Source organism: Nicrophorus vespilloides, unplaced genomic scaffold, assembly GCF_001412225.1.
Source record: "Nicrophorus vespilloides isolate i.1.1-1 unplaced genomic scaffold, Nicve_v1.0, whole genome shotgun sequence".
Classification (NCBI taxonomy): domain Eukaryota; kingdom Metazoa; phylum Arthropoda; class Insecta; order Coleoptera; family Silphidae; genus Nicrophorus; species Nicrophorus vespilloides.
Window position 1 is genome coordinate 57,637 of NW_017099603.1, and position 13,594 is coordinate 71,230.

Here is a 13,594-nt window from a genome sequence, read left to right on the forward strand (position 1 = left end):
TCACGGACATTTAGTTTTTTTCATAATTAATTTGTGTTTTGTTTTTCTTTTCTTCTCCTCAGATAGAATAAAGTAAGCATCTCTACTTGGCGCCGGACGAGGAGACTCTGGTGCTCTTCATCTTCCTCTCAGTTCGCTTCTTGATGTAATTGTCGCTGGACGTTTTGTAGTTCAACTCTATGGACAGACAGGAGCATTTTTTCTTCAGATTACGTGACTTTTTCACGATCTCCTTAAGATTGGAAAGCGTCAACTCCAACTCGGACATTTCCCTGTTGTTCGCGCTTCCCGGAAGCTGAATAGAAACAGTATCCTCGTTGGATTTTATGTGTTTCTTCGCTTGATTCAGGATGTTATTCCAAAGCTCAGTTTCATCGACGTTCTTCCTCTTCGCCAGAGACTTCAAGTACTTAATTTTCTCTAAGTAAAACGTTTTTTGATATTAATATTTTTTTGTATTTTGTAGCAGTGAAAAATGATACCTTGGATGGTGTGTTTGTTGGCCTTCTTGGAGGGTTTTCGGTCGTTGAGGAAGACGTCGTCGCTGCTCTGCTCCTCGTGCCACGACTTGACTGCAGGATTTACGTAGGCCACGTCGAGCTTGTCCTTTCGTCGAACGCTATCCTTCGGGATGCTCGGATTACGATGATCATCGCGCTTCTGCAGCAGTTTATCTGGGATGTCGCCGCATCTAGGATCCTTTTGTACTGCTGTCCTCTTATTCCTGTGAACCTTTGTGCACTCGTCCGCGTTCCTCTTTTGCGTTTCAATGTTCCTCCTGAAGACTGCATCGTTGCAAGGCGGAGGCCTCTTCTCCTGATATTTGCTGTACACCAGATCGCAGAGCTGCTTGATTGTCTGCGAACTAATGTTCTCGTCCACCTCCTTTCTGAGCTTGTTGAGAAACTCGAGCTCGTTACCACCCTCCGGATACGGTTGAGCTTTGTTCTGCTGCTGCTGCTGTCGGAAGGGCGACTTGGATTCCTTCGCCATGAAAACGGTCTTGCAGTGTTCCACCTGGATATCGTCCATATTGGGAGGCAGCTTCAGCACGTCGTTGTGCTTCTCGGTTTTCGGCTCACGTCTAGACCTCTTCGGCGTACGCATCCTATCCTCCATCAAAGTAGATAGTTTATTTCTGAATTCCTGCATATTTGCCTTAGAAGATTTCCTGGTTGCAGAGCGATGGGATAACTCGGAGAAGACGGTCTCGTCCGAATTGACGATTTTTACTGGATTGGCGTGGATGTGCCGGGTTGCGCTCTTATCGCGCGATCTGTTGGTCGTCTTGCTGTACTGAGTGGCGATGGTCACCGTCTTCGTGTTATTATTTAATTTCATCTCGTTCAGCTTGCTCGTGTATTGCGTCAGCAACTTGTGAATAACATACTTGAAGTAATCCTTTCGAACGGTGCACTCTTCGTGCTGATTCAATCTGTGTTCCAGGGAGATTATTTTGTTGGTCAGCTCCTTCAGCAGGATCATGTTGGTTTCCGATTTCGATTTTGTGCGAAGATCGATCAGTCGCTTCTTCTGGATGGATTTTGGTTCTGGCGTGAATTTGGGGTTCGGCGCGTGCGGGATGGCCGGCCTCTTCTGCGACTCCACAAGGACTCCGACCATCCCGCAGTGCTGACACAAACACGGCGTGCCAGGTTTGTCCTCCTCGTGAATATCCGGGTTCAAACAGGATAAATTCTTCTTGACGTCGTTGAAAGTGTACGGCGTGGTGTAGACTGTCGTTTTATCCTGCACGACGCTCGGCTCATCTGAGTCGCTCTCAGGTGATGGCCTCATGTAATTACTTCCTCCACCAACATCTACAGATCGAATCTCCTCGCCCGTTGCGCAATCGAATCGATGTTCTTTCGGTCTGCCGTTGCTTCCACCGTTGACCGTCCTCCTCCAGTTAGCCTCGTGCTGGTTGATCATCTCGATTATCTCCGAGATGTCATTGGCCTCTAAAGAGACGGTGGTTTCGTGCTTCGAATCCGCCTGCTGGATGATCGTCACGTCCAGAAGATCAGAATAATCATTTGTAGACGAGAGCAGATCCTTCAAGCTCTCGTCAATCTCCACCTCCAGCGACAATTCGACGTCCTCTTCGGCCTCCTCTCCGCAGCACCGTCTGCTCCTCAAGCTATTATTCCTCTTCTGCTTCTTCTCCTTCTTCTGCCCGGCTAAGAAACGCTCTGGCTGCTCCTCATAATTCACAAGGTGCAGCTCTCTCTCACTTAAATTCGATTTTGCGGCCCGCTCATGACGTTTACTCATGTTCCAGAAGGCATTCTCTAAAACTGTCATCAAACGTCGTCGTCACGCATCCTGACGTTTCATCCACACATCATGCATCGAAATGAATTGATTAAAATCGAGCCACCGTCGGTTTTGTCTTTTTATTTGTTGTTGACGTTATTTATTTGTTTTTTTTTATTTTGACGTTGTCAAGATGTCTCCAATGAATTTATCTACAAAAATTTGTAAGTTTTCCAATCGCATCGCGTTTCAAGCAACTTCTAAATCTCTCTTTTCGCTTCATCCTGCATTTTTTTAAGAAATTTGCTCTAATCGAATGATGTTTTCTGCGCTAGATGAAATGGGCGAGGTTAAATTTGATAAATCCGCAGAGAGCGAATCGACAGCGGTAGCGTCCAACATGCTCAACGACATCTTGGAATCAGCCATGGACATTGCAATCAACAAAAGTATAATTATATTCAATACGTTATTAAGAAATGCGGAATGTTTGTTTGTTTGTTGTTTTTGCAGGCATGGAATCGCAGAAAATGAACATAATCGATGAGCTTCAAGATGAGTATCCGGAGAACTGTTCCGAAATCAAGGACATCATCGAGGGTCTGAGCAAGATCAACATCGGCAATTTGGTGACGAAGACGAACGCCGAGGAACCGGTCAGTCTGGACGTGGAGATGAAGAGGTTGCTCAACGAGATGATGTCGCCGCCGTTCGAGATCGTAAACTACGAGAGTTTGCCGAGGAAGGACGGAGTCGGTGATCAACCAACATCGCCGTTACCATCATCTCAGCAGCAGCAGGCCGAGAGGGAGATCCCGACGCCTCCGCCGCAACCGATCAAACAGGATACAGCAAAGGCTGTGGAGAAAAAGTCCCGGGTAACCGATCTGGTGATGAACTCGAAGAAGGTGCTGAACAATCTGCTCGATGAGGAGGGCAGGAAGCGGCTCGAGGAATGGGAGGAGAACAACGAGCACGTGATTCAGGTGATCGAGCTGCAGGAGACGAGGGCAGAGAAGGACAATTCCGTTGATCATCCGGAGAACGTCCCGTTGCCACACGACGAGGATGACGAGGAGGATTCGATTCTTAGGCGACACCCGGACGAGGAGCTGATGGATTCGATCCAGTTGAACGCGCCGTCGCCGCTGGAGAAGGCGGGAGAGGGTGACGTCTCCGGCGGTTCGAACATCTCCAAGCTGAACGCGACGCCCAGCCAAGACACCAAGAAGAAGAAGTGGCACTTTAGCTTCAAGTTCTTTGGATTCCGCAAGAACAGAGGCAAGCAGCAGCAGCAAACGCTTCTCGAGAAGAAGTAGTTTAACCAGTCTCGCCGCTCTTTATAACCGCCGGTTCTCATCCCACCACCAACCTTTCTTATATACATACATATATCTATACATACACATATATATAAACTTTTGTAAATTTTTATTTTTGCTCGATTTTCTCGTGCGATGTCGCTCGCTCTCCGTCGACGCCGCCTTCGATTCACTCTTTTTCCGTGCTGCTGAAGCACCGAAATTCGCGCTCGTTCTTCTATTTCCGTCCATTGACACACAAACGGCTCGAACGAAAACAAATATAAGATTGTCTATTTTTAGAGGACTCTACTTACTTACCATCATCGCCGTTCTGTGTTATTCCTTCATCGTTTTAGCAATGTAACCCGAAGCTAGGCCACGATTGTATTTTTGTTGTATATGCATATTTCCATTGTACTCGCACTCTTTGTGCACTCGTCCATAGTTTAAACTATGAAAACCATTATCGATCGCTAACTAATACTTTTCTCTAGCACATTTCAGTATCCATCGGTAGTCTTATACTCTCATGATCTAGATCAGTAATACGATATTAACACGTATTTTACATTTATATCAGCTATACTTTTCATCCTTAAAATACTTGTGGAATGTTTACTTGTATCCTTCAAACTAATTGGAATTATCTATACATCAATTATAGAGATATCTGGTGGAATGAAAATGCTATGGAATTATTTACTACTAATTAGTTAAGTAATACAAGTAGTCTTGCAAAATAGGTCATCAAAACTACTTGATATATGTATATCAAATTGCAGCTATGTAGTGAAATGAAAATGTTAGAAACAAACAAGTACTTGTACGAATTAGTTTACAAGTACTAATCTCGAACATAGATTGCTTTTACTTGACAAGTCGCATGTATAGTGATAATACATTCAAAAAACAATATTTTCAGTTTAGTATTGAATCTATTTACATTTAGACACTAATTAAGACACTTAATGAAGCAACAATTTCGTTTAAATTGATGCTGTATAATTGTTTTTTTTTGTTTCTTTCAAATTAGTAAACCAATCAAATAATTTTAAACGAAAGATGAAAATCATAACGTTTCTCAAATAGAAAATGCAAGATGTAGAATTACAGATTACTTAATAACACATGTAATTATTCAATTACTCGCTTATAATGAAATAAGTTGCAATGTTTGGTGCCTTTTCATGGTGTTTTTGGCAAATGCAAAGTAAATCAAGTAAAATGAAAAGTAAGCAATACCTAATAGGTAGAGAGAGTGGTAAAAGTGCACGGAAATAATTGTGCGTTGAGTAATGAAATCTCGTGTGTGTGTGTTTTTTTTTACTTGGGATGAGGAGGAGGTGAAGAACTGATTCTATTTTTGATCAAGACATCTATTCCGAATGCGAGGAATCCCGAATTTCGGTGAACGGGCGACGTTGCCAAAGCGGGTTATTCTCGCATTCTCCGGGGAGGACGTATAAAAGCATGGACCCACCAACCTCCGAGCCCCACTTCTGGTCAAATTACTAGAAGGCAAGTTACACTATCGTCGTCACAATGGTGAGTACACATCCGTGAGCACCATCAAACCATCAGTCCTTGTTGTTGATGGTTTTGTACGTTTAGTGCTGGTTGTTGTTGTTGTTGTTGCTGTCTGTGTGCGTGCGAGTGAATACGACAAATTTTTTTCAATTTTCAACCCTTTTCAAACCGAAACACGCCAAAAAAAAAAGAAAATATAAGAAAGAACACACTTCTTTGTATCAAATATGAACCAGATGAAAAAGGAGGTCGGAGAGCCGGCCTACGCCCGAGCCTTTAAATACTGGAGAAAGCAAATCCAGAAGGCCAAAATAGTACTGAACTTCAATTGTCCGTTATCCTAACAACAACGCATCTCATCTCTTCGGTTTAAACCAATAAAAAAACAAAAAAAAAATCAAAAGAAAAAAAAAAGAAACAAAACAATTGAGATATCTCTGAATAGGCGGCGGCGATGGTAAAGTAATATTGTTCTTCTCGTGTTGTCCAAGGTCAAGCAAAACAAATAGTACAAAACTCCCCCCCAAAAACACCCCCCACAAATTGTGTATCGTCTATGATTAACATATAATTAATATACGTGTTCTAAATAAAAAAAAAACACACACACCCCCTCAACCACCCCCCAACTTAGAAAAGTAGTAGTGTAGTTTTAACTGTGCCGTCTATGTCTGTCTATGTCGTTTTCACACTAAAATCATTAATCAGCAACCATTCCGAAAAATCGCAAAATCAAATCGCAAAATCGAATCTAATATACATATTTTTTTCTCTCTTCTTCTGTTTGCAGGCCGATCTCAGTGCTAGGGATGTTGAAAGTAAGTACTCATTCCTATATACACTACAAAACAATAACAACGAAAAAAAAAAAAAATAGGGTCAAGTTTCTTGTGTATCTATAAATAGAGAACGTAATTCAAGAGTATAGAGTAAACTATATGGGAAACTATAAATAGTTGGATCGCTTATATGGTTTGCGTCTCTGGCTCCATCTAAATTTAGATCAGAGCAGCAGTTTCCATCACCTTTCCTCCTCCTCTTTTACGGGAAACAACCTCTATACTTGCCCTAGTTGCCATAGCAATAATAAACAATAGGAAATAACAACTAATGGTCGCGTCGCGCCTTTTCAGGGGCGAACTTCGTGTTCTCCATCTACGATTTCGAGGGAACCGGTGTCATGGATGCCTTCAACCTTGGCGATGCCCTCCGCGCCCTCAACCTGAACCCAACCGTCGCCCTCGTCGAGAAGATGGGTGGAACCAAGAAGAAGAGTAAGTCCATTATTACCAGTTTCATTTTCTCAATTCAATTGGAAAGACTTTTTTTCTTCATTCAAAATATTATTTACTTTTTGACAATTCAACAAAAAGTTATAATCATTTTTGACGTTTTCCAATTTTGACACCCGGCGCATCCACCATAATTAGTCAATAAAGACAATTGATATATTTTGTGTTGATGAAATCAATCAATGCTGAATTTCTAAATACAATTCGATTAGTCTATATAGTTTTTCCAATTGGATCATATATTTTTTTTTTAATATTAGATGCCCGGCGCATCCACTATATAAAAAATAACAACTGCATGGATTATTGGATTACTTGGATTGAAATAACTGTCAATTGTGACACGGAGAAGGATATCATTTAAATTTTGTTTTTTGTGCAGACGAGAAGAAGATGAAGGTCGATGAATTCTTGCCAATCTTCAGCCAAGTCAAGAAGGACAAGGACACCGGTTGCTACGAGGACTTCCTCGAGTGCTTGAAGCTGTACGACAAGGAAGAGAACGGCAAGATGATGGCCGCCGAACTTTCCCACACCCTCCTCTCCCTCGGCGAAAGGTTAGAAGATGCCCAAGTCGACACCGTCCTCGGCGATTGCATGGACAAGGAAGACGATGATGGTTTCATCCCATACGATCGTAAGTCAATTGAATCAATCAAACAAACCATCAATAGATTCTTGTAAATAGGTTTGCAACGATTAATACTATCTTCTAGTAATAGTAGTGATACTTAAATTAGAATTAGCAAAATTAGAAACGTCTCTTATCATCTTTTCTAGCCTTCCTCAAGAAGTTGATGGCGTAAGATGTCCCCGAACAACGGCAACCATAAAACCCAAAAATCAATCAAATATATTTCCTAAATTTCTAAATTTATTTTTATGTAAGTATTGTAATAACTATTAAGGAACAACAGCAGCAGCAGCAGCAAACGCATACATCGCAATCATTCGCTTCTGGCCCGTAATTAGCTCGTCCCGTTTTACGTCTGTAAAACCGACGCAATCCCACTTCCCCTTTCTCTCTCACACAATTTCCTTCATTTAACGACGCTATTTCAGGAGCGATCCGCCTCGTTGGCAGGCGTGCACCGACATATTACGCAATCCAATTATATTTCCGTAGCTTCGCAGTAGCCGCTTCGCAAAAATTAAAAATATAAAAACACAAAAGTTCAATTCATATTTGCTTCTCACTAATAATCGTTTGTTTCTAATTTTCAGCAACTTGATGGACGTCGCGTGGACGCGAAGTGAATCAACAAACCAAAATCATCGACACATATAGAATCGATCCAATCATTTTTGCTCCATTATTATTATTAATATTTTTATTTCCTTGTTTTGTTTGTATTCCAAACAATCTCCCTCGTGGCACGATCGAATTACAACATCATAATCAAAGCAACAACTTCCAAAATGGGGCCCACGAGGTGCAGAAAACAAACAAACTAAATTGCTGTTAAATATTAATGTTTACATCCTGGAACTTGTAATATATTCTTCGTAATATACATTATATATTTATTGCTATCACCATTATTCAATCACCTGTCCAAATATATCGTCTCAATCTTATTATTTATTGCTGCGTCTGAACTTAAAACAAAATGCAAAACAAATTAGATCCATGACAACAGAAAAGCGTCCCTAGCAACGTATAAAGCATCCTTATATGGTGGACCAGATCGCATTACTCTCAGATTTTCATTATATATTTATTTTTTAATGTATAATTGAATAAAAGATTTGATTAAACTTTCTTGACACTAGTTTTTATTTTCCAATTCACTCAAATGTTTATTCAAATCAATATCGACATTCAAATGTTCGTTATTTACTCATTTTTTTTTATCTAATCAATATTGTCATTCTTGACATATGTCAATTTTTAACTCGATCAACGATCATAAGGCGACATTAGCAACGGGAACTATTGTATCTTTAGCAACAGTAAACTGTCAATTTAGAAGTATCCTTAGTAACGAGTTGCTAAATATAACTTAATTAAAGTACCTAAGTTAAGTTAATTAAGCCTGCGAATCGTTGTTTTTGTTTTGGGTTCCAAATTTGTTTACCAAATTGGTATCGAATGTAAGGGTTCATCAAGAAATGAATTGGCAATTCCAATGGTCTATTAAAATTGCTAAAATTACATTCAAATCATTAATCTAGATTCTTGCAGATTCCTTGATATTCAGAACTTTTCTTGTGATTCTAAGATTGTATTTAATAATCAATACACTAGATTCTTGTAGATTTTCTTAGATTCTGACCATTTTATTGGTTTAATTCGGAACATTTTTAATTGGTAATTTCACGATTGCTCAAATTACGTACAAATTAACAACGCAGATTCTTGCAAGTCTGTTGAACTCATCACTATTCCAATTGATTATTTCAATTCTTTATAAAAATTACTATAATTACGTGCACATCAATAGTGTAGATTCCTGCAAATTTGGTAAGTTCATGACTATAAGTCAGAACTTTTCCAATTGTTGAGTTCATTGGTTTATCCAAATTGTAGAAATTTTACAGATTTGGTTAGCTTCTAATTGTTTTCTGCGTGTATTTTCTTTCTTTATTATTTTTACTGCAACTCATCTGCATTGTTCTCCCACCGCGACGACGACGAAGATGCTGCGCCGCGTCTCATTACAGCCCCACCTAATTAAATTAATTAAATGTCCCCGATATAAAAAGATATTGCCGTAACGAGTAACGTCCACTCGTGTCTAACAACTTACTTGGTGTCCATCTTTCATTCAAGTCACCATGGTAAGTTTGTCAATTGTTGTTGAGCTCAATTGTTTATAACAATTGATTCTTTTGTTTCGTTGCAGTCGGCGTCGTACGAAGGTTTGAGGGTCAATGAAGTGGAAAGTAAGTTTCATTTGGTTTACTACTAATCAATCATTAAGTTTAGTTTCATTTTCACTTTTTGTTGATTCGAAAATTTGCGAGTTATGTGTTTGAACGAGAGGAACGGTAGAAAGTACAAAGAGTGCAGCAGCAGCAGCTAAGAATAGATGGGCAGAGCACATATAAGGCTCGTGTCTGTGGCGCCCAGCAAAGCGCACCGAAAATAGATTCATCATCGATGTTCGATCGCGAACGAGGAATTTCGAACGTGTAACATTTCGCACATGCAAAATTATATAATTAACTGCAACATGTAATTGTAATGATTAATTTCCTTTGCGCAGAGATGAAATTCGCCTTTCAAATCTACGAGACGAGTCCGGATAAGATGGACTCGCTGATGCTGGGCGACTTGCTGCGAGCGGTCAACATCAATCCGAGTCTCGAGAGGATGAAGGCCTTCGGCATCGGCAAGAAAGCCGGAGAGAAGACCTTCAACACGGACGAATGCCTCAAGATCTACTCCGAGTTGAAGAAGGAGGTCAAAGATATGGGATGCTACGAGGACTTCATCGAATGTCTGAAGCTCTACGATAAAGCGGAAAACGGAAAGATGCTGCTCGGCGAATTGCAGCATTCGCTTCTCTCACTTGGTGAGCTCATCAACTATGTACATAAATACATCATCATCATAATTCATCTTTGTTTCAGGCGAGAAACTGTCCGACGATCAAGTCGAAAAACTTTTCGACGACTGCATGGGCGAGGAGAACGACGAGGGCGAAATCGATTACGTCCGTAAGTCATTCCGTAACGCCGGAAACATTCACATCCAATCCCATCCAAATACGCGTGTCCGCACGTGCACAGTTTCATTTTCAGCGCAAATTACGTGACCCGCCATCTATACGTACATTCTCGTACAACTTCAAGCGTAAGTCAAACTATTCGAAAACCAATGCAAATTACCATCGGCTTACGCACTTCCAAAAACTTACGCAACTTTTCGTTTGCCAATCTATTTTTTGTTTAAATAATATTTGTTAACTTGTTTACGGAACAACAAGAACAAGAAACGCTTGCGCTTTGCAAGAGAAAACGAATACTCTTAATATTTTCTCTTGTGCAAAAGATGAAAATTAATAGAAATTGCATTTCCAATTTTCAGCTTTCCTGCAGGCGATGTGCGAAGTACAACCGGCCGCATCCACTTAACAACTTAGCACTAATTACGATTGGGTGATTTATTTTGTATTTTTAACTAAAAATGTTCTTTTTTTGTGTACTGCCGCAGCAGCTGCAGCATGATGTTTGCAAACTTAGCTTAGTTTGCAAACACTAAACCAAATCCTCTGACTAACGCAAATATATAATAAACTCTATATTTATGCTGTCGTATATTATTCATTTATCCTCTTCTATTCAATTTAATGAAACAATTAATTTCAAAAAAAATCAAATTCAAAATTTAGTTCGATGAATTAAACGCCATAAATTCAATCATTCGTAAACGTAACAATTGTATCTTAGCAACAGTAAACTGTCAATTTAAAAGAGTCCTTAGTAACGAGTTGCTAATTATAACTTAATTAAACTACCCAAGTTAAGTAAATTAAGCCTGCAAATCGTTGTTTTTGTTTTGGGTCCGTTTTTGCAATTATAGAGATGCGTGTTTTTTTTTCTTCATTATTTTTGCTTCAGCACTTATCTAAACATTAAACACCTGTAATTTATTTGTAGATAAACGAAATCTCAATGTTCCAATACATTTAGATTCCCAATTAATGATCTAATTACGAACTGAGATGATATAAACGGCTGAACTATAACCTTCACACAAATTCCGATAGATGGCCGCAACCAACAACCATTGTATTACGCAATTGGGTCATGTTTTGGTACTGAATCGAAGCTTATAGTTCAGACATTTTGGCGCTGCTCCAACTTCGAGTTCGTTATTAAGGCCTTAAATGCGTAAATCTTATTACCAAATTTATTAAGTTGCAAATACTATTAATGTATGTTCAGATACTTAATGGAAATAGTGTAAGACAATTCGGTAATTTGCTTTAAACTAAACGCGATCAGCGCCATCGCACGGCCGATTTTAAAACATGAGATTTAAATTTGAATTTTATGTTTTGATTAATTTGATAATTAATGAATACCTTAACGCAGATTATTATAATGAGATTTGTGTTTGCTGGTTGTTATTGAATAAGGACTTGTAGGTTTGATAAAGTGTTGAATATCGTTTTCTTTGATTTATTAAATATAATATTAAATATAAATATAATAAGAATGTTATTGTGATTATTTGATTAAATGATGTAGAAATGTATTAGTTTATTAATCTTGAGTCAGCTTTATTAGGCAACCGCAATAATGGTGTCGTAGGCAACCGGAGAAACGTGTTGGTGATATGATAGATTTGTTGACTCGTTAAGTGATTTTTCTGCGGAAAATTGTAAATATCCGCCGATCGCATGTTCATGCTCGTTTCCAGCTGATCGATGAGATGCTGATCAAGATGCTGGTCACCAAGCTGAAATCTTTCGTTTTATTCTTCGTGAACATCTTCAGGAGAGCCCTGTGCTGCTTCAGGAGGCGCCGACGACCGTCGACGGACGCTGAGCCCCTCGTCAACATTGTGGTGACGAAGAACGACGGTGAACAGGATGGGGACATGTGGAACGACTGGGAGTTCAAGAACAAGAAGCCGAGCAATGTGCAGGAGCACATAGAGTATTACAGGCAGCAGCAGGCCAAGCAGTTGAAGCAGCAGACCGAAGAGGAACTGGTGGAGGAAGAGCCTGTCGATTTGTTCGGTGACATGGCCCCAAAGATAACGAGGCAGCAGAAGCTGCTGATCTCCAACAGCGATAAGAGCAAGGGTTACAGCTTGGAAGCATCGAATGAGGCCAGTGAATTCATGGTAAATTAAATATTTCATTCTGTATTGAAACGAAGTATTGTATGATTTTTTTGTCTAGGGAAATGAATTGGAGAATTGGGGAGAGAATTCCGGATGGGAGAAGGATGCTTGGGACACGGACGAACTGTTGAGGCAAAAGAAGAAGGAGGAGAGGGAGCGGAGGCAATGGGAGCTGCAGCAGAAGAGACTGGAGAAGGGCAACAAACCTAACGCTTTGGGTTCGAAAATAGCCACATGATATTCGATGTCCAAACGTCGTCATTGATATATTTCTGTGCGACACAAGAGTATGTGTGTTGGTGTATATATATATGCAGGATTCCCAAAGTCGTTTTCTGTTCATTTTCTTTTTAATCTTTATGTGATAAGTCTATTATTATTATTAGTAGTAATGGAGACTAATTTTTTGATTCCTTTCGCTTTTCGTTCGAGAATGTAAAGTCTACGTTTTGAAACGAAACAAAAAAATACATGTAAAACATTTCATAAAATATAAGTTTTATTCTTTTCAATACTTTCATTAAAAATCCTTGATTACAAATCAATTAAACAAAAAAAAAATTAAAAACGCACTTTCTAAACATTACAAAGATTTCATCTCAAAAGTCTCATCTCTTTAAACGCGTGGATATTTTCGACGGAGAAACGTTTTGCTCTCATTTCCCCAACTAATTAATAAGTCTAGCCTAAAGAAACAGACAGAATATGTTTATGAGCATACCGAGAAACTAGAGCACATCTCGTCATCATCAACGTCATGATTGTGATCGTCGCATTCGATTATTATTATTAAATAATCCTAAAACCGTTTTCCAATTTCATTCGATTATCATAACATGAATTATGCAAAAAAAACTTATGAATGCATCTAAAAACTATTCAAATTTCTCTTTGATCTTCGTTCTCTCTATAAATCAAAAATGTTAGAAACTGCAGCGGAACGCAGACAAATACAATAATCCGTGTTTTTGTTCCTATTTTGAAGATTTACGATTTGTCTAAATCAATTAGAAAAGTATTAATTAGATCCATCTAGATATGTAATTTGTACATTTTTATGTCGGTGGCAATCGCAAGCCCGACAACCGAAATACCATCAATTAAATTCCCGACGTTCAAAATCCGGACGTTTGAAATCCCGACTGCATCGAAATCCCGACAACCATAATCCCGACTATAGCGAAAATGTCTACAATAACATTAAAATTTTTCGATATAGTCGGGATTTTGATACAGTCGTGATTTTGATATAGTCGGGAATATGTTTGTCGGGATTTCGATTGTCGGGCTTGCGATATATACAATTTTATTGCATATTGTAAATCGTTGCGAATTATAACAATAGTTTTTGAATACACTTTTAACTATACTTTATATAGTCAATATAAAATAACGTAATTTATGATTAATTAATT

General features: G+C 39.1%; 5 protein-coding genes across 9 annotated transcripts; 4 read left to right on the forward strand and 1 right to left on the reverse strand.

The window, feature by feature from the left end:
• Positions 1-82: 82 nt before the first annotated feature.
• LOC108564839 lies at positions 83-2,317 on the reverse strand. Its single transcript, XM_017923997.1, has 2 exons — positions 483-2,317; positions 83-420 (listed from the first exon to the last, which is right to left on the reverse strand). Exons 1-2 carry the CDS (start codon positions 2,302-2,304, stop codon positions 83-85), a joined length of 2,160 nt encoding a protein of 719 aa, XP_017779486.1. The 5' UTR covers positions 2,305-2,317.
• Positions 2,232-4,043, forward strand: LOC108564842. Its single transcript, XM_017924001.1, has 2 exons — positions 2,232-2,705; positions 2,770-4,043. Exons 1-2 carry the CDS (start codon positions 2,573-2,575, stop codon positions 3,573-3,575), a joined length of 939 nt encoding a protein of 312 aa, XP_017779490.1. The 5' UTR covers positions 2,232-2,572; the 3' UTR covers positions 3,576-4,043.
• A 989-nt stretch (positions 4,044-5,032) lies between these two features.
• On the forward strand, positions 5,033-7,907 carry LOC108564845 (myosin light chain alkali-like). Of its 2 annotated transcripts, none has more exons than XM_017924012.1 (6): positions 5,033-5,105; positions 5,878-5,905; positions 6,221-6,361; positions 6,762-7,016; positions 7,160-7,263; positions 7,604-7,907. In XM_017924012.1, exons 1-5 carry the CDS (start codon positions 5,103-5,105, stop codon positions 7,183-7,185), a joined length of 453 nt encoding a protein of 150 aa, XP_017779501.1. In that variant the 5' UTR covers positions 5,033-5,102; the 3' UTR covers positions 7,186-7,263; positions 7,604-7,907. The 2 variants fall into 2 exon arrangements, with proteins under 2 accessions (XP_017779501.1, XP_017779500.1); XM_017924011.1 differs by lacking the exon at positions 5,033-5,105 and adding an exon at positions 5,300-5,401.
• A 1,188-nt stretch (positions 7,908-9,095) lies between these two features.
• LOC108564847 (myosin light chain alkali-like) lies at positions 9,096-11,463 on the forward strand. Of its 4 annotated transcripts, none has more exons than XM_017924016.1 (6): positions 9,096-9,160; positions 9,226-9,265; positions 9,589-9,897; positions 9,956-10,042; positions 10,115-10,178; positions 10,985-11,463. In XM_017924016.1, exons 1-5 carry the CDS (start codon positions 9,158-9,160, stop codon positions 10,138-10,140), a joined length of 465 nt encoding a protein of 154 aa, XP_017779505.1. In that variant the 5' UTR covers positions 9,096-9,157; the 3' UTR covers positions 10,141-10,178; positions 10,985-11,463. The 4 variants fall into 4 exon arrangements, with proteins under 4 accessions (XP_017779505.1, XP_017779504.1, XP_017779503.1 ...); XM_017924015.1 differs by lacking the exon at positions 10,985-11,463 and adding an exon at positions 10,413-10,638; XM_017924014.1 differs by lacking the exons at positions 10,115-10,178; positions 10,985-11,463 and adding an exon at positions 10,413-10,638 and having other exon boundaries at positions 9,097-9,160.
• A 95-nt stretch (positions 11,464-11,558) lies between these two features.
• On the forward strand, positions 11,559-12,686 carry LOC108564846 (receptor-binding cancer antigen expressed on SiSo cells). The gene is made up of 2 exons (XM_017924013.1): positions 11,559-12,179; positions 12,238-12,686. The coding sequence occupies exons 1-2, from the start codon at positions 11,763-11,765 to the stop codon at positions 12,415-12,417; spliced, it is 597 nt and encodes a 198-aa protein (XP_017779502.1). The 5' UTR covers positions 11,559-11,762; the 3' UTR covers positions 12,418-12,686.
• The last annotated feature ends 908 nt before the right edge of the window (positions 12,687-13,594 follow it).